Source organism: Leptidea sinapis, chromosome 45 (assembly GCF_905404315.1).
Source record: "Leptidea sinapis chromosome 45, ilLepSina1.1, whole genome shotgun sequence".
Classification (NCBI taxonomy): Eukaryota; Metazoa; Arthropoda; class Insecta; order Lepidoptera; family Pieridae; genus Leptidea; species Leptidea sinapis.
This window is the reverse complement of record NC_066309.1, coordinates 5,838,126-5,862,724: the sequence shown is the minus strand read 5'-3', so window position 1 is coordinate 5,862,724 and position 24,599 is coordinate 5,838,126. Positions and strand designations below refer to the sequence as shown.

Genomic DNA, 24,599 nt, shown 5'->3' with positions numbered 1-24,599 from the left:
TAACAGTAATCAAAAGCTCAATCCTTTAGGGTAATCAAATCAAAATCACTCCATTCAGGCAGGTCAAGGAAATGACTTTTCTTTTTATATTCCCACCGCCCTTAATGGTTGAGCTATTTTTTTTTTATGGAATAGGAGGACAAACGAGCGTACGGGTTCACCTGTTGTGAAGTGATCACCGCCGCCCACAATCTCTTGCAACACCAGAGGAATCACAGGAGCGTTGCCGGCCTTTAAGGAAGGTGTACGCGATTTTTTTTGAAGGTACACATGTCGTATCGTAGCTTTAATAAGAAGGAGTGACATCTCATCGTGACAATCACTCACTCACAAATCATTTCAGTTACAATATATGTAAAGTGATGCAGCAATAATACTCAATCTACAAATACTCAAAAAAAAAGTAAATTAATACGTGAAAACAAGAGTTATTGACTTAAGATAAGTCATGGCCGACTACTACTGTATCAACAATAATAGTAAGCCATGGTACACAGTAGATGCATTAATCCACACACACCGTAAATAAATAAAGGTATTTAGCGACCATTTTATTAGCAATTATAAAAATATAATTTTTAATTTTAAAACCATGAAGCAGAGTTCCCTGCTACAGGATCATCCAGCCACCGCAAGTAGCGCCCGTTCCCGAGCATGACGCATGGGCCAGCCATCGCCTCCCTCGACCATATTTTAGGGAAGGGAACGATCCGTCCCACGTCGCTGCCACAAGCAGTGACATTTAAGTGAGCATGATGAAAACTGTCACAAGAACTCATTTTGTTTCTGTTTAACCATGCAGATGTTTTCTTGTAGCGTAGTTGTGGTAGGTTTGACTTGGCGTGTAGAACTAGAAAATATGTATAATTGCTATGGATAGTATTCAAACAACGGAGGCCTCTGCCAAGACACCCACTGCACTCCGTGACATTCTGTAGTCCATCTAATAACAATATTAAATTGAATCAAGAGTTCAGAATAATAAGTTAAAGGTATTTCTGTATTCATAAAATGGCACTATTATTATAAAAAGAGAATGCATGTATGCGAAATGATTTTCCGGTGCTTTTGCACCTATTTAAAAAAATCTTACAAGAGCGGCCTTTTTCGAGAAGGTACTATTTGTAAATGGACCACAAGATGGACCGACGATCTGGTCAAGATCGCCGGAATACGTTGGATGAGGGCAGTGCAGGACCGGTTGTCGTGGAAATCTTTGGTGGAGGCCTTTGTCCAGCAGTGGACGTCTTCCGGCTAATGATGATGTACTTGTAAATTAGATTTTCTAGCGAAATTTCAATGACAACACACAATGGGTTCCTCGCTTTTTCATCTTCGTGTAGTGAATATTTCAAACTGGCAATCGAGTAAATCAGGTAATGGTTCAATATCACAATAAAACTTCAAAATGTATTTTAATTCAAAAAAAAATATTTTTTTGACTCACGGATTCAAAAAATACGTGAATCCCCATTTTTACATTTCTGGATTTTTTATTTTTGATTAAATTCTTCAGAACGAACAGATATCTTTAAAAATTTGGAACACACCCGATATTTATTCTCAGTTATTTATTTATTCAATCCATCAGTGATAATAACATTAATACAATATTCAACCTAAGGATAATTCAAACTGCATTATATTTTAATAATATTTTTATAATAGCATCATTTATCAACAAAACCAAAATACTTTTAAAGGACTATTTTAAACATTTGACTGCATATCTATTGAAACCCACCGGGGCAACTCAGGGCAACTAAATATTTCTGACCAGACTAGTCAATAAGAGATAAAGAGAGTTACTTAGATTTAAGTATAGATATTTCGAAATAATGACTATTTTACAACCAATATATAGCATAAATATAGAAAAACGTTTCACTGACTCCGAAGATACAGTTTTAACTAGTTTCGGGATTAGGACCTCTAATACACATACCCCTTTTAATATCACTGCAAAACCGTTTTTGAATGTTATCACAATTAACAATAAAAACTGTATGTAAATAATTAGTATTATATAATTAAAATAGTAATTTTATTAATTTAGGTTATTTTCAGTGAGTGGCTCACTGGTCACTGGCTCCTGGGGAAACAGTCAAGACTTTCCAAGTCCAGCAAACTCTGTGTTTATAAAAGTATACTCAAACCGGTCTGGACGTATGGAGTGCAGCTCTGGGGCACAGCAGGTGAAACAAACATAAATATAATGGAGCGTTTTCAATCCAAAGTTATCAGAATGATATTTAAGATACCTTGGTATATCAGCAATAGACACATGTGTACCTTGGATTCCCTACAGTAAAAGAAGAAATAAAAAATCATCTTCAAAGATATTTCGAAAGGATTTCGAATCACCCCAATATATTGGCCTCGGCCATGATCAAGTGTGACTAGCTTGATAACACGTTTTGAATAGAACAACCAACAATTGAGACACGTGGCCAATGGGTCACTCTCAACTAAAAAGTTAAATCCCAGCGTAAGCAGACAAAAATTTTGCTCATTGTTGTAAATTACTAATAGATCGCGACAAGTGCGATAAAGAGAGAAGAGAAAAAAAAATTAAGAGAGTGTGAAAAATAAAAATTAAAATAAAGTACTATTATTATTATTTGAAAGACAATATTAATACCAGAAACAAAAATAAGCTGCAATGTTTGTTTCTGGGGTGAGCAATCTCGCCATATCATTTATCAGAAATTGCATTCCATTTTACAATTACTTTCCTGATGATGTATTGGAAATGTCGCACAACTAGTACAAAGTCAACATCAAACGAAAACTTATAGAAAACTCCTATTACGACGCAAAGAACTATTTAGGTGATAATAAAGTTTGGCTGTAAATCGCACTGAGCATTAAAAGCTTAAAGCTTTTAATTATTTTTCGTAAAAATAATAAATAAATTATGTTTTAACTTTTATTGTATGAAGAGTAATTTCGACTGTATTGCATGTAAACACACTCTTGTTGCTTGGTTTTATTTCTCGTGGCAGGCTTCGTTATACGTCGTGGAGCGGGTCTTAACCTTTTCTAAGGTGTAATGGAGGGCTGGTATATATACTATGCTAACTATATTCAATTTTCGAACAGTAAATTATTCACAGCTCTCACAAAAAGTATGATGGAGGACGAATTTATATATGAAACTTTTTGGAACTAAAAAAGAGAGCTGTTTTTGCTATATATCAGCTTAGTTATAGACAGTCTCTCAAAGACATATTTAAAGAAATAAATATTATGACTGTTCATTGTCAATACATCTCTTATCTCTTATTGGTGATTTTCATTATTATAACACTTACGGGATTGCTTGTGACTAATTCTAGTAGGCTTCATGAGATACATAATAGCTTTAAGGGTAAATGTATACACTTTTATAATAAAGTCCCAGACACTGTTCTGGTATTATCTATAAATAAATTTAGATGTTTTATTAAAAATGGCTCTATCGTAAATCCTACTACTCCACAGGACTAGATTATGATTATTTTATAGAAATACCAATAACTGTACAATTTTGTATATTTTACTAAATAGAGCGCAAAAAAAGAATTCTGGGAGAGTTTCTTGCACCGCTTCTTCTCTCTCAGAGCGCCATATGTTTCCGAAGCGGTAGTAGTATCTAGTATATTAGAAATGACAACAAAAATAATTCGAAAGGAATCAATTTATTGTGAAAATAAATGCCTTTTTATCCCTTTGAAAAGATTATAATTTGAATTTAATTTAACTGATTATAACTTGATTTTCCGAGAATATTATTTGTTGTGATAATCGCAAACTTGGAAACACATTAAGTCAAATATATAATAGAGCCTCACTGATAGTTTGTTTGTACTGATCTGAACTCATCAGTATGCCATACTAAGCAGATAATAATATTTTGACTATTCATCAGTTGTAATCTGTATGAATTATTCATAATTAAATCAATGTAGTTTTTATTTTATTGAATGAGACTCATACACACGAGCGTACGAGTCACCTTTTTTTTATTTATGAAAATAACGGACGAAACGAGCAGGACGTACAGTTGATGGTAATGGATACGCCCTGCCTATTACAATGCAGTGCCGCTCAGGATTCTTGAAAAACCCCAAAAATTCTGAGTGGCACTACAACTGCGCTCGTCACCTTGAGGCATAAGATGTTAGGTCTCATTTGCCCATTTCACTAGCTACGGTGCCCTTCATACCGAAGCACAGTAATGCTAACACATTATTGCTTCACGGCAGAAATAGGCGCCGTTGTGGTACCCATAATCGAAGTTATCACATATGGGCCTCAACTCCAGAGGAATCATAGAAGCGTTGCCTGAAATGTAAATAGGTAAAAACGCGCTATTTACATGTATAATGATAAATCCATTGAAAAACTTGTAATGCTTGTTCAATATTTGATCGGTTTTTTATTTATATTTTCCTTTTATTAATCAGGGTTTAGGAATGTTATAAGAATGATATGTATGTATTAAACTAGCCATAAAATAAAGTATTTATAGCATTTATATTTTTAACATTTTATACAATTCATAATAATGATTTAAATCTTTAGAAATGCTACTGAACTACTCAAACAAATCTTCATTATTTAGCCAATGCAATTTCAAGCTTAACATACAAGTTCAAAAATTAAAACAACAATTGTTTCACCCATATTTGACGCAGTGGTGTGAACTTAACCGTGATATGAAACATAAGAAGAGAACAAGAATAGATTTTTTAATAATAATAAATTATAGTTTATATAGTTCAGTAGTTAAATAAATTCTCATAGGGAAACAAATGAACATATAAAAGATTAGTTTCAAACACTGTGTTAATAATCTGTGCTTTTTATTTATCCTTACCGTACTCAAGAGCTATCATTAAATATAAAAATTTACCAATAACGAATTTTTGTATGAAATATTAAAAAATACTGTTAATAGTTAAAATACTATTTTAAATACATCTCTAGTGGTGAGGTATGTAGGGCGGGCGGTGTAGCTCTAGCTACACTGCTACGAACCTCACCTACGCGCTACGCGCTGACTACGGCTGCTATATAACGGCTCGTAGCTCAGCCTGCCTCTCATTTGCTTTCACGAACCATCTACAGTACGCAGAGGAAATCGTCTACGAAACTTTCAAGAGCTTTCATCGTGAGTAGGTAAGTATTTATTCACAAATTAACCTTTTGATTACTGAATTTATATCATTTTATATGAGTTTTTTTACTTCTGACTCTTAGTGAAAATTAATTTTATAAATGTGTTACCTACTAACAAAAATCACTTATATAATATGTATTCCAAATAAATAATACCACATAAATTATTTTAATTAAAATACTAAACCTTTCACAGTAAATTTGAATATTTCGATTCTAGAATAAAACCATTTAATTATTATTCAATATTTTTTTTTTTTAATTTAAATATTTTAACAATAAAACCCCATAATTAATAACAATAGCTTTATTAATGTTTTGTTAATTAATTTAAATAATATCAAACAAATTAAGCCAGAATAAAATTAGAAGGCCTTTGTTTGCAAAATTATATTTATATTTTACACCTGAAAAACGGGACTCACCTTTTTTAATTAGACGGTTATTAATAAAGAATAGATTTTATCAGCCCTTATTTTTCTAACAATTAGCTCATAAAAACTAATTATTTACTTAATAATGAGATATTTGTAATATAAAATTTGGAAACATTAAGCAAAAAAAAGTCATGTATTTATACTTCTTTTTTTATATTCATTTTATTATAATCTGTCTCCTTCGCTGGAACATTCAATAATATGTGGTCCTACTGCTATATATATTGGCTTGCTTGGAGAATGGCCTATGCCAAACCCAATTTCCGTAATTAAGCATCTGGTTGGCTAGTTAGTAGATCTTGAGGTACTTTGCGTTTCAGTCTTCTTGATACTATATGTAATTATATTTAAATTAAATTAAATGAAACTATAGAGAATCAAATAATAAATAAAAAACGCATTAATAAATTAAAAACATTTACTTTATTTGCAATTCACGCCTACATTGTTACATTGTATGACTGATATTGAAAGAACATAACAGACATTGACTTAGTGATTTGACCCAATTTTGTCCAGTGCCACGTATCCTTAACCAACTTTACGACTTAAATTTTATGTTTCACCAGTGAAAGACTGTAACTTTCGAACTTCATTCGTATATTTATACATTTAAACCTGTATACCCTAGTGGTTAGCGATCCTACCTACTAAGCTAGAGGTCCCGGGTTCGAATCCCGGTAGGTGCAAGCATTTATATGTTGAATATTGATATTTGGTTCCGAGTCATGGATGTTTAAATGTATTTATGTATGTTTATATGAATTTATGTATGCTTAAGTAAGTATATTGCATTAAATATATCATTGTCATAACACAGGCTATATATGCTAACTTGGGGCAAGATAATTTGTCTAAAAAGTGTGTCAATATTATTATTATTATTAAAACCTTCGTGGCGCATTTCAGTAGTGCATTAAAACGTGTTCATTAATCTTTAACCCCAGACATAATAAATCATTGTATTTGTTGGATGCAATTACTAATTGTGACAGTAATCACGACCATCATGTTCACGAAGCATCCTTACACAAACAATGAATTCAAGCTCTAAAGTTTTATGCATCCAATATACGATACAGTTAATTTTTTATTTTTTTCATGATGTAGGTAATTTATATTATTTGAACCTTACAAACTAATTTGTTTTGTATATTACAGCCATTGTAGAATACCTTATTTGATTGAAAAAGGGTGACCATCACCACGAGATCAACTTTTTATGAACATATGGTAAATTCAGTAATTTAAAAGAAATATTTGTAGTCTCGACTTAAAACCGCTTAGTTTAAGCCTAATTGAAAAAGGTTTATTTGACTTTGAATTTCACAGACAAAAATACGTACTCCCTACGTTGTATCAATAGCGATAACTCTTTCTTAACAACTTTTTCAATTTTCAATTATTTTTTAATTAATGTTGTCAACAATTAACCATAAATTTAAAAGCCCAATTTCTAGTTTTTTTTTTTAATAAAAATAAGGGACGTGATGAGCAGGATGTTCAGCTGATAGTAATTGATACGCCCTGCCCATTACTACGCAGTGCCGCTCAGGATTCTTGAAAAACCAAAGAATTCTGAGCGGCATTACAATAACGCTCGTCACCTTAAGACATGTTAATGTTAAGTCTCATTTGCCCAGTAATTTCACTAGCTACTTACGGCGCCCTTCAGACCGAATCTCAGTAATGTTTACACATTACTGCTTCATAGCAGGAATAGGCGCCATTCTGTGGTGAGGAGCCTCCCACTGGTAGAGAGTTTTATACTATGTAGTATTTATAATATACAAAGGTACATTTAGGTTTTTAGTTCATTGATATATTTCATCCAGCAATCTCAGATCTAGTATCAATTCAAGTTTAAGACATTGTCAACTGTGTGTATGAGCTTATATGTTCCATTCTGATGAGTTACGCTCGTTACGCTGATGTATGTTTTCTGTTCAACTTTGCTGACCTCCAGAGGAAAGTTTTATTTATTTTAAAATTTAATTTGCGTCAACCTACGTTACTTTCGGACAGTTTCTAAAATAAAGAAAAAGGGATAATGACAAGTTCTATAATAAATACAAATTAATTGATGGCTCCTTCTCATGTCCAAGTGACGTCAGTTGGTGCTGGGGCTGTTGCTTCGACTGCCGATGACTGAAAGCGTCGCAAATATGTTGGTCTCAGTGAATCATATATCTTTGTGCCATTTGGTGTCGAGACACTTGGCCCGTGGGGCCCTTCAAAATACTATCTTCGCGCCTCAATAAGGCTGCTGATCAGCTTTGCTATCCAACGCGGTAATGCTGCCAGTATTCTTGGTACGCTTCCACGTAATGATAGTTTTAATTTTATATAGTCATATTATTGTAAATATAGTTATAAGATTTGTTTTGTTTGAATAAATAAATTAATTTATATAATACAATAAACAACATGGATATAAATTATTATTTCCATTTATATTCATTCTACATAGTATTTAACTTACATGAATCAACCATGGCGCTTCGTTGAACGTTTTCTCCTTCAGAAAGTATTCAATATAGAAGAATTTTTCACTAAAAAGTTGTTACGTATAACGAGACCGTAAATAGTTCATTGTACAAAAGGAGGTTTTTAATAAACTCTTTGTAAGGTTCAAATATTAAATATATATTTTCAAAATACACAAAATATAATTACAACATTCCACAAAGCGATTTTTAAACTTTATTTATATTTCATTATGGTTTATTAAAACCATTTTTGCACACATTACATGACTTTTTCATAGGATTTGTATTTTGTACATGAAATATGAGAGATATAGATTATTTCGTAAAATATTTACAATTTACGTCCTACCGCTGGTAGGACGTAAATTGTAGTCTTTGAATATAATATTTTTTATAACAGTGAGGTACGCGTCGAGCAGGACGTTCAGCTGATGGTAATTGATACGCCCTTCCCATTACAATGCAGTACCACTCAGTATTATTGAAAAAACTCACAAATTCTGAGCGCCACTACAACTTCGCTCGTCACCTTGATACATAAGATGTTAAGTCTCATTTGCCCAGTAATTTCACTAGCTAAGTCGCCCTTCAGACCGAAACACAATAATGCTTACACATTACTGCTTCCCGGCAGAAATATGCGTCGTTGTGGTACCCATAATCAGGCTCACATCCTGTGCAAACTATGTTTTTAGGTTTATTATTTAATTCCAAAAGACATGGGATAAATATTTGTGTACATTAAATATAAATGCATTACATAAAATAAGATTGGTGACTATTTATCTGTTTAATATTAATTTCTAGGGTAAACTGTTACACCCTTATTCAAAATAGTCTGCTAACTTAAAGCATTGCTAATTCTCACTCTGTCTTCTTCTATTGACCTAAGTCAGAATGGGAAAAAACACTCCTGGGCTGTTTAAAGTTAGCGGACCATTATGAATAAGGGGTTAATGTCTACCCTATAAAAGAAGAACATGTTGTTAACGTACAAAATTATCTAATAAACTATATCTATACCTCAAAACTCACAAATTTAAAATTCAACTTTATATTATTTTTTAATTAGATTATCCTTTCACTACAGATATAATATTGTGCTTCACGAAAATGTTTTACTCTAACTCTATTAGTCAAGCTTTCTAAGCAACATTATTCAGTGAATATGCACAAGTAACAGTATTTAATGGATTCACTAACTGCAACTGAATTCAAAAATAATCTTTTCATTGCAATTGTTTTAACGTAAAGAAGTAAGAAAAATTAGGATTACCAGTAAGTATTTTATATTTTATTAATTTCAATGTAAAATAACACGAACCGTATATTACAAAATTTGAAAGATGCCATTGAGTGTCAAGATGCCACGCAAACAAGCATCTAATAGGTGTCGTTATAAAAAATCTATTGTTCTTAGGTAATGCGGTATCTAGTTGGAGCGCAGGGAAGACCAATCCTTAATCTAAGGTATATATTATTAGACTTTTTTCGATTTTTGTTTAAAAAACTAATTGATTAAAAAACTGTTGTTTTCCATATAATCATAATTAGCATATCTATTGAATAAAATATGTTATAAACCACAATTTCTATAAATAAAAAGGCCGAGAATTTGCACGGTTCCAACCTCTTTGGGCTTGCGAGAGCTTTTTGGTTTTATTTTTCATGAAACAAAGATATATATAGAAACTATCTGATCCGACACAGGTGCTTCTGTACATATGAAGTACAATACGTTTTTTTATGAATTTATCAATAATATTCCATAACATCAAGAATTATTTCGTAAAATATTCTCCCTGTTGTTTTAATGAAATTGTTTCACAGCAGAATTGTCAAACAGTGCGTCAATAAATTTTCTCATAGAAAATATTATGTCCATACAAAACAAATATGGACAATAAAAAATATTATGGGTCCCAAATCGAAATAAAAACTATCCTATTCTAAAGTTTGACTAAACTGTACTCCATGAAGTAATCCACATTAAAATCCGTTCATTAGTTTAGGAGTCCATCGAGGACAAACAACGTGTCACGTAATTTATGTATATTAAGATAAGATAACTAGTAAGCTATTTACTATCTCATCCCGTCAATCTTAAATTTAAAAAACAATCCTATTAGCGAACAATCTTGATATATATGATTTTTAAACTGTGTTTTATTTTCCATTTTTAAATCATATCTAACTTTCATAATCCCACTCACAAAACAAACTTTATTAATATTAACTAAAAGCGGCCTACAAGAGTTGCACTTATGGTTATAAAACACGCAACACGATAAAAGTTGAACAACACACATAACCAGACACTACCAACTGTTACTAATATACATCGCAAGTATAATATCAAGGTGGAGAGCCTTCAACAGTTTTAATCTAAAAACTCTCACAGTATAATGGCGATTCCATGTTATGAATGGCTTGCAATCTATTTTATCACGATATATCTGGAGGAGTAGTTACAACATGGCGGAAGAACTGGGAATTGATCACAAACAGTTTGATCCATTTGAAAAATGCCAGATACACAAAAAAAGGGTTGTGTGGTAAAAGTGAATCTTTTTTTGACACTATTGACATTTAACTAAAAATTTTTGGAATAATATTCCTCCATACAAATGATTTGAGTTTTCTTTAGTGTTAATTCCGCCAATATTTGTCTTTAAACAATTCGACACGTGTTACGCCTCTACACGAGGCATCCTCAGGACGTGTTGTCTAGTCAAAATCTGGCACGAGACTGGCCAGACAAATATTGGCGGAATTAACACTAAAGAAAACTCAAATCATTTGTATAATTATGGATTTCCGCAAAGTAACGCCTACTTCAATAAATTTTCTTCAATATTCCACTAGCTGTGTCGTTGTCTACCAAAAGCAAATAAAAGTTTCACATTAATTCATAGCAACATTCACATTAAACACTGACAAAAACAAACAAAATAGCGTGGAGCACTGGCACAAATGAGTAATAGTCTATACACAACACGGTCAGCTGCTGCGAACTATAGGCACCGCCCGACCGTCACGCGACATGCAACACACAGGCGAAAAAGTTTGAGACGATGTAATAAAAGTTGCACTTTAAAAAGCTTGATATTTGGGTGTCACACGTTCTCACTGAAAGAAACCTAATTAACATTGAACTCATTTAATATTCTTTATTGAGACCTAATGTGATAGATAATTGACGATGAAAAGAGGATCACTTTTACCCCCGGGCAGAACCATCGATTTGCATCTCTACTACTACAACTGGTGAGCTTAAAACAAAAATTTGAGAAAAAGTGGCTGAAACTGAATGGGAAGGGCGTGGAAAGGGTTGTAGTCTTTCATCCCGCTGACACTAGACCACACACACGTCTTTAGCGACTCAGCAACAATTAAGAGTTTGACTGGGAGACTATTATTATTCATTAAAAAAACACATTGTAACATTACAGATTCAATCTAAAGCGTTACAAAGATACTAACCAAAGAAAGAAAATAATCAAAATTATAAAACTAGGTATCTTATTTTATAAAGCTTACAGTCCACTATGCCACGAATTATTTTGAGAATAAATTTAGTAAGAGCCACGTACCTACGTAACTGCAGTGAATCAAAGCCCAGAAGTCCTTGTAAAAAGAGTGTTGGGTACACAAATGGATAATATCCATATTTCCATACAAATGTCTAATTAATTGTTTTTGGACTTGTTTGATCATGATGTTAATACATCCGCCATATGGGCCTTACCTCTGAATGGAGAAACAGCAAAGGTTGCACGAAAACAAAGAATGCGGTTCCGGTGCCCCCAAAGAGGTTCGCCCGCAACCTGATGAGACTACACAGGGGCAATGTACGCACAAGTGTAGGTGTAGTCAGCGGTAACTGTCCCTTGAACAAGCATCTGTCCAGCATAGGTGTAACAGACAGCCCCTTGTGCAGAGGATGTATGGAGGCAGAGGAAATGCCAGAACACGTGTTTATGGAGTGCAGCAGTGTGGTCGAACAACGTGCACAACGACCTCTCACCTTCACATTTCAAACTGTTTCGGTCTGTATCGCTAATATACAGATTAGAAATACAAATAAAAACCCAATATGTCCTCTAATGATATTTCTTTTAAGGTATCGTATATCAATCTGTATCGCAACATTAAGTGGTATTAGCATACATTTCCTCAAAGATAAAACGGTTTATCTTTAAGGCTGCCTTGCATAAATTCGATTAAGCCTTCAATCTCCTTGACGAGAGAAATATGTAAAGGTTATAAAAAAGTGATCATGTTACAGCTTAGATCGCACCGTGGATCTTTTACTGTATGTTAAAGATATTACATGTTAATGGACATTTAACTGGGTTGGTGACAGGAGTACTAGTACTTACGTCCTGCTCGACAGCTAGCATATTAATGTTGCGTCCACTATATTGACTAGAGCTAGCACACATTGAGACATGAAAGAGTATATATTACCTATTTAGTCTTTTTAATGTTCAATAAATTATGAAGTAAGTGACAATTATGTATAATTATACATTTAGTAACATGTAAATTATTATACTATCTCTTTACAAAAGGGCATAAAAAGTCATATATTTCTCAAAATTGATTCCTTTAGAATTCTTTGTACCGCTTCGGAAACAAATGGCGCTCTGAGAGAGAAGAAGAGGCGCGAGAAACTCTCCCAGCATTATTTTTTTGCGCTCTTTTCAATAAAAATATACAATATTGCACAGTCATTTCTATCGCTATAAAATAATCACCATCTAGTCTCAGGCTGTCCGATCATTTAGATATTCACCAGTGGAGTAATAGGATTTACGACAAAGCCATTTTTTTTATAAATATTTAAATTTATTTATAGATAATGCCTGAACAGTGGCTGAGACTTTATTATAGAAGTGTATACATTTACCCTTAAAGCTATTATGTATCTTATGAAGCGAATGAATATTTATAATTCTTCTGTACGTGTGTTGACAGTGAAAAAAACTCCTCCTAAACGTCTGGACTGATTTGAATGATTTTTTTGTGTGTGTTCAAATGGATGCGAGGATGGTTTAGATTCACAATTGAACTATCTCCTAAATAGATGGACCGATTTTGATGATTTTTTTGTGTGTTCCAGTGAATTTGAGAATAGTTTAGTTCTCATTTGTGTTTATAAATCTCTTGCCCATGTGTATGTTAGTGAGCTAACGGCTAGACCGATTTTTGAAATTTAAGACGTGTGTACAGGACAACGTCTGTCGGGTCCGCTAGTAATATATATTTCTTTAGGAGAGGGTTGGCGCCTGTATGTTATAATATTCTGCCTGCAAGTATTGTCATATATAGTGGTTTTAAAGCAAGTTGTAATAAGTATGAATAAAATGTAACTTACATACATACTGCTCTAAAATATAATTTTTTATACAGTTTTTTAAACATGGCGTTCTTTCATAAAATTTCACGCATACTCAACATCATTACTTTTTATTATAACTTCATTAAAACAGACTTCTTAAATAGGGAAGTAAATGTTATCAAATAATATTTTTATTCATATATATTTTATATAGTTCTGAAATCGATACTTTATACTAGATATACACAAAACAACAATCGACTTACTTTCTGAGTTTCAAAAGGAAATGATAGTAAAACAAAGCAAATGAGAATTGCAATCTCTTTGCAAGGTATCTCGATAATTTAATCGATATCTCCGACTGTCAGTACCTCAACGATACCAAAGAAGCATTAATGCGGAATGCTAAACAGTTTTCGTAGTCAAAAGATACGTTAGTGATGAGATAGAGCAACTAGAACGACTGACTGAGCTTATTCTATGCTTAGTGTGGACGTATTTAGACATTGCACGGTCTATATTGGAGAATATTTAAAAAATGTATACCATAACAATTGATTCGACAAACTGAGCCGGTTTTTATAATGTTACAAATATCCTTTATCGCGAATAAAAGGCTTGGCAGGGTTGAAATAGGGGTGGAAGTTTGTATGAAAGTTGACGAACTTTTTACATTGAAGAATATCGAAGAATTGAAATGATGAAACTTTGTATATAGGCACTTGATAAGAAATAAATAAATATTTGATCTAGCGTTTTTAAAATTTAGATACGTCTGAGGATGAAAAAATGGGATGAAAGTTCAATAGTAAGTAGTTTATAAAAATGTATTAACAACAGCAATTTGTATGTATGTTATTTGCAAAGTGAGTATATTAAAAAATAAAAAATGTGGCACAAAGTTACTATTGCACGGAGACGAAGTCGCGAGTAAAAGCTAGTACAGTTATAAATGAAAAATCTAGATCAATAAACGACAGAGATCTGACGAATATACATGAATATACATGACTTAATAACATACGAATAACCTATTGTTTCTTGATAGAAACAATAGACACTGATGTGTCTCGACATATAATTGGAGCGCAGATTTTCGCAGTTTCAAATTATTTCTTTTATGTTAGCTGATCTCATCTTTTGACGACCTGTATAGCCGAGTGGTTAGCGATCCTACCTACTAAGCTAGAGGTCCCGGGTTCGAATCCCGGTAGGTGCAAGCATTTATATGATGAATATGGATGTTTGTTTCCGAGTCATAGATGTTTAAATGTATTTATGTATGTTTATATAAATTTATGTATGTTTAAGTAAGTATATTGTATTCAATATATCATTGTCTTGTAACCCATAACACAGGCTATATATGCTTAACTTCGGGCAAGATAATTTGTGTAAAAAGTGTGTCAGTATTATTATTATTATTATCTATACATTGTAATTTGTCGATTGATATAACATTTGCGTACCCAGGATACTAACAATCGTACCTCATCCGGCTTATCTCCGAAACTATTGTACCGAATAGTAATGGACTTTCACTAGTAGATGGTTCATGATAATATAAGGAGTAACTTTGTCTACCGTTGTTGTATTTGTAAGGTTGTTTCAGTCTTAAGATATTATAACTTCAATTATTACACAGTAAAAAATAACGGGTTGCACTCCGGGAGTGCCGGCAGAAGTGAAAATTTGAACATAAACATTGTGCATTTTTGAATATTTTGGAATAGTTAGGGAATAATTTCACGAGTTGCTTTGTTTATCAGTATAAGAGTACTAGCATTTATGTGGTTAAATACAATATTCATTTATTGCGCTATCGTACACAAAAACGACAATTTATAATACATAAACAATTTAACACTTCCGAACGATTACAATTATTTTACATTAAAAAGTTTATCTCTCAGAAAAATCAACTTTCATCCACAATTTCAAGGATTGTCTTACGAATTTTCGATCAGGCCACGTGTCCTGACACGAGTTTAACACTTTATACCCATACCAAGAAAAGTGCTTAACGCTAATCAAGTTTTCACTTCAAAAAATATTACAAAAGTTTAAACGGCCTTAGTTTAACTAACACGAGCTTAAAAGATATTAAGGCACTCTTCAATTATTATTATCGTCCTCATGTGTCCACATAAATATCAAACCTTCACAAAAACCGGTCTTCGTATTGATACATCGCCTTTTTATAATATATATTGGTAAACCCAATTATATGAAGACGCGTTCAAGTCCATTGGGGACAGAATTTGTAACAATAATCCTTTCTTGGTTGATAAATAATAAATATTTGTAGTAATAACCACCAATTTCATATTGAATTAAAAAAAAATCTTAATATACTATTAAATGCTTTCATATGCTTAATGCACAGTAAATAATCGTTTCTTATTCAAACTATGCTTTCGATTATTTTTTTTTTGAGAATATGAGACGAGACGATCAGGACGTTCAGCTGATGGTAATTGATATGCCCTACCCATTACAATGCAGGATTTTTGAAAAACCCAAAAATTCTGAGTGGCTCTACAATTGCGCTCGTTACTACTTCACGACATAAATAGGCGCCGTTGTGATACCCATAATCTAGCCGGCTTCTTGTGCAAAGGAGCCTCCCACTGGTAATATTTCGACGGCGCGTGCAAAAAATAATTTATTAATTGCGACTTAGATTAATATTTTTAGACAGGATGAGCACATTTTAAGCCAAATTATGAACCAGAATTTAATTTTAGAAGTTAAACAAAATACATTCAAGCGAGCATCATATTTCAAGATGTTTTCACATAGCTAAGCCCGTTTTAATTCAGGATTAAATGCTGGTAGGCAGTATAGAGGTAGTTTAATAACCTTCAGCTTAAGCTGCGGTGCAAAATGGAGATAATATTTTGAATTTAACATCATATTGGTTAGGGAAATACTCATGCCTATAATATTAGCTGTCAAGTATGTAATTAGATACTCGTTCTATTTCAAATAGTTGATTGGAAATTTTCTGATGTTAAAATATATTTAAGCGTTTTGAGCTATTTTGGTAGGGGTGAAAGATTCAAGGTCGCGTTACCGACATGCTGTTTAAGTAGTTTTCTATTTCAAATAAATTACTACTAGACAAATAAAATTTGAAAAACAAAATTTGAATGAACGATGCGGGACTCGAACCCACGACCGACGAGTACCGCCTCGTTATAAAATTCTGTTTGCTTTGTTCAACTCTCAGGTTGTGGCTTCATCTACAGGATCTACTTTACAGTTGATAACCTGCTCAACCCCAATATTTACATATTAGGAAATTGACTTGAGATGTTGTTTTAAGAAAATTAAAAAAAAAAAATTGTTTTTCAAATTTTATTTGTGTATTAATCCTAGAAGTGAGGGTTATCACTTTAAAAAACATAACATATTGTTTAAATTACTACTATGTAAGCATTATTTATATTATATTCGTGCAATTGGATCGAAATGTCGGCATCAAATTAAAAAATATATATCGTGAGTACCTGTCATAATAATTACAATTATTTATGCCTTTTTGGACTAATAAAATGTTTTAAAAGTTCGTTAAAATTTGATCTTAGCCATACATGATACTATAACCATTAACATTTTAGTTAGTTATGATAACAAAGGAGTTATTGGCTTGATAAAACCTATTTGACTATTCTAGTTGGTTGTTTTTTAAAGTTAATTGAATGATATTCGGATTTAATTTTTTTCCTAACAAATTAAATAATTGAATTATCAAAATATGCAACGCTATCCACACATTTTAATATGTAAAGAGATTAAATTTACTATACTTTTTAATCTAAACTATTTTTAGGTTTTCACTTTTGGGAATTCGACAGTCCTCACTGACGCCTTATTTCATAGTGAAATGCTACGGTGTGTACCTATATAATATATCGTGTAACGGTCCTAAATCTGACTCTCTCGTGTAACGCTCTAAAAATAACGCGCTAAATCTGACGCTTAGCTCGGTTACAGAGCCCATGCAGTGAGCTGCCCGAACCTAATATAACCTTCACTTCAAAAAAAATCTACTCCACTACAAATATATAGATGCAGGTAATACACATTCTTATATGTTACAGTGCCGTGCGCATCGGGAGGCAAAGCTATGATTGGATCATCCTCTTACAGAAGTTGCTCTTTGGCGGTGGCGATTCTGACAGTCTGCCTCGCGAATTCTATAGCCTATGGAGTGCCGCTGGTAAGAGATATTCCATATAATAAAATCAATTATAATAAAGCCTTCATTTCAGTTAATAATTATTTAATAACTAATTCATAGTGAAAACCGTCTGTTATTTTTTAAAGTGGTAACCCTCACTTCTGGGATTTGAAATTCAAATTGAATTTGTGTAATTAATCCCAGAAGTGAGGGTAATCTATTTAAAAAATAACAAATTGTTTAGAAAGGGCGACCTCTCCAGTCAATTTCCTAATATACAAATATTGGGGTTGAGCAGGTTATCAACTGTAAAGTAGATCCTGTAGATAGAGCCACAACCTGAACAAAACATAAAAGGTATATGAACGATACATCACTCGAACGGTTTCGTTAATTAATAAAAAAAAATTCTTCATGTCATAATTTCTTTAACATTTCTTTTCCATTTTCTAATAGTATTCCTCTTTGATCCATGTTCCTTAATGTCATCTGATATATTTCTTTTGTTGGATTCATAATATAAATTTTCCCCACCTCGATGAAAACCTCCTCGAGGAAAGTAGCCAATTCTCTTCCGGCAAGACGACTTTTGTCCCTCGTACCAGGGACTAAAAGCGAGCTTGTCACCCAGGTGGGGAAAGAAACGTATACGCACCACATGAGATAAGTAGGACATTGCCACGCGCAATTGTCAATATTCCGCGGTTGAGAATGACCTACCTTTCTCTCTAGGTAATATACTATTTAGTTTCTGTTCTTAGATTTGTAATAAAATTGTTTTTGTTCTAAGTGAGTACGTGTATATCTTTACATCGTAGTGACTTATTGATCGCTGTGATGCTCTTGGTCTTTTTGCCAAGTGATATACATTTAAATATAAAGCTAGTAATTAAAATGTATGTTCAATGAAAAAGCAACTTTAATCATTTTTAACTAATAATAAGTACTATGTTCTAGTACTATGACTCCGCCGTCATCGTTTGCTTTGTACATTTCTATCAAAAATAGCACATAGAAACTTTAGTCTAGTCGACAAGTTCAAAAATGTTTTAATTTTTGATAAAGCTCTTAAAATATGAGTGATGGCTCATTTGATTTGGCATGGCACTTAGAAAATGTATAGAAAGTATTGTTAACCAATCACCATTGAAATCGAAAAGGTTGAACTTCAATAGGAAGAAGATGACAAGAATCTTATTGTCTCCTTCTAAATCAATAATCAATAAATTATTTTCATTACAACATGAAGAACAAATGAAGAATAACAATAAATTAAAAAGCCACAAGAGTTATTTTACAAAATCCAAAAACATTGTCAATAATAATTGACAATTCAGATGAACAATAAAATAATATCTAAGTCTAAGTAAGATATACAATAATAATATTACACGTCTTTATTCTGTGGTTAAATCCAAGTTAAGTCTGGTGCCATCGCGATGTTGCCAATTCGCACAAAGATAGTTTTAAGTGAATAATTTTATAAAATTAATTAAAAGATAAACGAAGATGAACAAGCTGAGAACACATTGTTGTCCCGATCTGAGATGGCAGGAGATGCAGACTTACCGTGGGACGCTGTAAACGCGGCTGCGTTGCGGAAAATGTTGATACAACTTGATGCCGAGGATGGGTAAGTTATACCTGTACAAAATATAGGCTAGTCTATGGAAAACTAAATAAGAAGGTACTTATAAATGCCAATTCCTTGCGGAGTGACTATCGCCTATCCAAAAAAAACTGGTGTTAAGTGATCACCGCCGCCCACATTCTCTTGCAACACCAGTGGAATCAGAGGAGCGTTGCTGGCCTTTAAGGAAGGTGTACGCGCTTTTTTTGAAGGTACCCATGTGGTATCGTCCCGGAAACACCACACAAGGAAGTTCTTTCGCCAGCTTTGTAGTACGTGGAAGAAAGCTTCACACATCCAGATGGTGGGGATGAAATCCTAACTTGTGGCAAGTCGTGCGAAGGTGGAATTCAGCGGCAGGAATCAGGTAAAACAGCTCTTCGGAACACTCCCGATGATAAATGCGGTAGAGGACACACAATCAAGCGATGTCTGATGACGCAACGCTAAGTGATCCAGCCGTTCACAAAGCACTGGGTCCCGGTCCTCGACACTGCACGCCGGTATTCTGTGCGAGTGTGGTAATTACCCCGGACGAGTTAATTACCACACTCGCAATTACCTATTCTTTTTACGCCCCCGGGAAGCACAGGGCGTTATTATACACGTACTTTAAAAAAATTAAAAAATAACAACCGACTTCAAAATATACTATTCCAAAACAATAGACATAATATGCACTAAACAGTTAAAAAAATTGCGTATTTTATACAATTTAACTAATCTCATTCCAGTTACAATTATTATTATTTTTGTAATTGGTGTCCTACCGCCGCAGACCCACCCTCGCCTCTTTCCTTGTCACGTTGCGCGTGCGACACAAGCACATCTCACCTACAACTATGCATATAGTTACAAACCTACCTTGACTGACACCGACACCAAAATATTTCGTGAAGTTTTCACTTGTTAGTTAGTTAGTTTTCGGTCGTGTAGTTTAACTATGACCAATAATTAGCACATAATCTCTCTAATATATCAAATTCTCGTATCATGGTGTTAAACATTGAACTCCTCGGAAACGGCTTGACCGATTCTCATGAAATTTTGAGATCATATTGGGTAAGTCTGAGAATCGGACAACATCTATTTTTCATCCCCCTTAATGTTAAGTGTGGTCTCAACACGAAATTAATTTTTAATTTTTTTGTAATTTTTTTTTAATTTGTTTGATTATAAGTCAGCATTAAAATTAAAAATACATACAACTCCAAATTTTCACCCATATACGATCAACAGTTACTTTTGTATCGCGATTTTAATATCGGCAATACAACGTTTGCTGGGTCAGCTAGTATTTTTATATGGAAACTAATCTGCATATTTGTATTTATTTAACAATAAATACATTTATTAACATTTCAGTGTAATAATAAGTGAAGCAATGAAGCAAATGAACTGTGAGTGTACACTGGTACATCAGCAATAACGCTTTTCACGTTCTGGTCCCAATTACAACTTGTACATAATAGAATGAAATGTGGCTCACGAACAACACTGAACGCGTCTATTAGGTCCACTGATTACTTTGTTGGCTGCTGGAAACTTTTGCTGCATACTCAAAGCTGTTCCTACAAACTAATTAATTGTACACTTACTAATCTACAAGTTTCCGCTACAGAATAAACACAACATAGACAAAATTATATTAATGAAACAGTTTTAAAGGACACATTTAGAAGAAGAAAAGGAAGACGATCTTCTGTTGTTATCAGAGAATAGAAAAAACAACAATTAACAAGAGATATTCACAAATCGGCTTTTAAACATTATTTTTCAATTTTTTTTTCTGATGTATCGTCAAGTATTTCGTTGTTTAGTAGGAAATGGTATAGAAAGCCTCACTTAGGTCTACTTTGGTGTGTTTTTCTAACTGGATTGAAATAAAATAAATTAAATTATTAACGAAAAACTCGACTGAATAATTTTGTAGCCTAATTTCGGACATTATGGAAACAACCTTGACCTTATTGAAGATATTACAAAACAATTTGTTCCATTAAAGAGAAGATTTTGAAATTTATGGAAAAGTCAGGCCGAATTTCTATTGAGCACTTAATAACTTCCAAACAATCCAATTTATGAATTGTCTCTGGTTAAATGGCAATAGCAAATGAAATTGATTAATTAGTTTCTTCGTATTTTATACACAAAATAGAGCCAAAGAGTTTTTTTTTGTTTGCGCTAATCTATGGAACGAGGGTAGAAAACTCTTTCTGCATAAACGCTTGATTAATTCCAAGACAGGCAATATGTTTTTACAGTACATGTAATAGTTAGTTTTTAGATCTTGTAGAAAAAACCGTAAATGCGAAAACACGCTATCGAAACCACTTTGAAAATTATATGTATCTAGTAATGTTCATGAGTTTTTTTATTTTCCCGCAAAGTTAAATTAATGGCAATTACTCCATTCTATTGCCATCTGTCGTTAGACTTTCGTAAAATTTTGAATGAGGTGGTTTTTTGGTGTCTTACAACATTTGGTTTAGGCATCTTTAACAGCCATTGAAATCAGCCAGCCTCGTAAATTTCAACAAAATTTTCAGAAACTGAATTTAATGACTGTTTTTTGCAAATAAACATTACGGAAATCATGAAGTAGCTTGATAAGTAATCTTTGAAAATTCAGTTTTATTGTTGGTTTTTGGCACATTTTTTCAGTTTCAGAAATATAATTTTTCATGGGAAATTTGTAACACGTTGTATATTATATACCTATTATTATCTATTCCTACCAACTCCCTCGACCAAATCCCATTCCCTGCTAAACCGAGCCATACTTAGCATATCAGGATACACGGTAAAAAATATGAAACAGTTCCAATATATATATAAACATGATAAGGTTGTACTAATATTGAGTATTTAGATCAAAAAATAATATTCTACGGCTTTTTAGTCTTTGAATTATAAATTTCATTGTTTTAATAGTATTATGTGCGACTGGGTAATCGACAACTGGGTAATTTTGTATTACAAATGCGACAATTTAATAAATTAAATTACTGTCAGACGCGTCAACCTCCATTCAGTTTTGATATATCGATTGTGTTTTTTTTGTTATTATTTTATTTATTTTACCAATTTTATCTCAATTTGAGTGTGCCTAGTATAATTTGCGTGCGACAAGTTAACTTTTCGCACTCAAACAACAGTTTCATACGCGAAAAAACTCACGCGTAATTTTAAAATGGGCAAACGGCTCTTTTTCAACCGCAACAGCGAGCGCCAAGATACAACTTTTCCCGAATGAGTAATAGAAACCGTTTTTTTCATATCTTAACCTTATATTATAATGTTTATTTGTTCAGAATGGGACGAGTGGGTCGCTCTTGGCCACAAGCGGAAGCCCGTGGGTGGGGTCTTCGTTCAATGGACGGCAGGATGAACCGCCCGTGGAGGGCTGACAAGAGACAGGCGCGCTTTAGACAGTGCTACTTCAACCCGATCTCTTGCTTCCGCAAATGAACACATGCTCGTATTACGACCGTCGCTTCCAAAACCCAGAGAAATTTATACAAAATATATTAAGTGTATTATTAACTATTATTACAAGTATATTTCTTTACATAATTTTAATGAGGTCTAGTCTAAAGTATCACTACGTGGTAGTGTAGCAAGTATACTGGCAGCATGTTAAGATTATATTCAGTTATGTGCCATACATTACATTTATTTCGTTTAGATTATTATAAAATTATCATTCAGACAACTCGCATATAAAAAAGTACTGTTTACATTATGCGTTTTGATCGTAGATTATCGGATATTAGGGAAATATTGTTTTACATTGAAATGTAACCAGTGGCGTATCGTGCCTTGGTGTGGCCCCGTATAAAAATTTGCTTAACATTTCTCACAAAAGAAAAAAAATGTTTGCGTAAAATTAAAAGAAATATTTATTCATCATAATTGTCTATCTGTCACTTTTTTTAAACAAATTTTTACAAACAATACAAGTTAGTTACACAATCTCCTTGCCATTTTTACGGCAGCAGCAAAAGTTTTTATTAATTTTTCCTCACGCACGTCGGGGGCTCCCGTGGCCCGGGGCCCCCGCTTAATTGATACGTCAGATATGGCGGTAGCTACGCCCCTGAATGTAACCCTACATAATGTATTAAAGTCACGTGCAAGACGTATATAAAGTGTGAAAGAAAGAGTCTCATAAAGATGTATCACGTTTTGTCTTGGCCTCGTGTTCGTATCGCTCTCAATAGGCCGTGACATATTCCAAACATCTTAAGCTTTTAAATAAAACACATCACTAATATAACGTCGAAAGAATCCATTAAAAGGCTTTTCATTCGTTCTTTTTCAATTCAATTTATTTATAAATGTAGACCAAATATAAATCATATTGAAATATATTTTTCTTGAATGAATTTTATCAACGTGGATACATTTACTAATACCGTAGTTAAATAAGAATTCTAATTAAATATATTTCTGTTTCACTTAATAGTTAATAGTTCATTGTATTACGATTATATTATATATGTATTATGTAATAAATTATTCAATGTTAACAATTTCAATTATTTTTCGTCTTACAATGTTATTAAATAAATAATTTTAGCTTTTAAGAGTCAATGATACATTATTTGTCAATAAACAACATTTTGTTGGATACCATTGTTTTAATAATACCATTTTTTTTATATTAAGTGTACCTACATAATTTAGAGACTTGATGCATTTAACTTGCGAGATTCTGAAGTTGAACTTTGACGTTTAGACCAAGGTCGATAAAACCCATTAGAAAGGAAAGGGAATATAACAAAAATGAAAGAAAAAAAATACGGTTGATCTGAGGCCGAGAAGTGGAAGGGAGGGGGGGTTTAAGGGAAAACTGGTTTATCTTGATTTCCAGCAAAACTACAAGTCCTATGGAAAAAATTCAAGTAGCAATGTTGTAGTTAGTTAAAAGATCTAAGATTATTCTCTAATCTTCACATAACCTCAAAATATATGAGAAAAATTTAAATAACCAAGTTTTTGTTATTTATTTTTATCTTTTACAAAATTATTCACGTTATTTGACGTTTTTATGTCTCAAATACACTATATTTTTTTTATTTGAAATATTTTTTTTTCAACCTTATTTTGACTTTATATCAAAGAAGCCTAATTGCCCTAATTTTCAATATAATATTGAAATGTCTCCTTTCTGATGGTGTTAAAAATATACATTGCTACCACCACACCTCTTAGCTGCAGTCGAACTAACAGAGTTTGTCAGAGCTGGTATTACCAAAACTCTCCGGAGTAGTCGAACTAACAGAGTTTGTCAGAGCTGGTACTACGACAACTCTCAGGGGCAGTCGAACTAACAAAGTTCATCATT

At 32.9% G+C, this 24,599-nt stretch overlaps 2 protein-coding genes across 2 annotated transcripts in view; one reads left to right on the top strand and one right to left on the bottom strand.

Annotated features, from left to right (window-relative positions):
* Positions 1 to 5,087: 5,087 nt before the first annotated feature.
* Positions 5,088 to 23,775, top strand: LOC126977428 (allatostatin). The gene is made up of 4 exons (XM_050826230.1): positions 5,088 to 5,163; positions 17,540 to 17,658; positions 19,119 to 19,252; positions 22,564 to 23,775. Exons 2-4 carry the CDS (start codon positions 17,566 to 17,568, stop codon positions 22,718 to 22,720), a joined length of 384 nt encoding a protein of 127 aa, XP_050682187.1. The 5' UTR covers positions 5,088 to 5,163; positions 17,540 to 17,565; the 3' UTR covers positions 22,721 to 23,775.
* The window catches only part of LOC126977395 (acetyl-coenzyme A transporter 1), a 187,959-nt gene continuing 180,007 nt past the window's right edge, over positions 16,648 to 24,599 (bottom strand). The window contains exon 9 of the transcript XR_007732196.1: positions 16,648 to 16,706. The gene's annotated coding sequence lies outside the window, so the exon portion shown is untranslated. The remainder of the gene's footprint in view (positions 16,707 to 24,599) is intronic.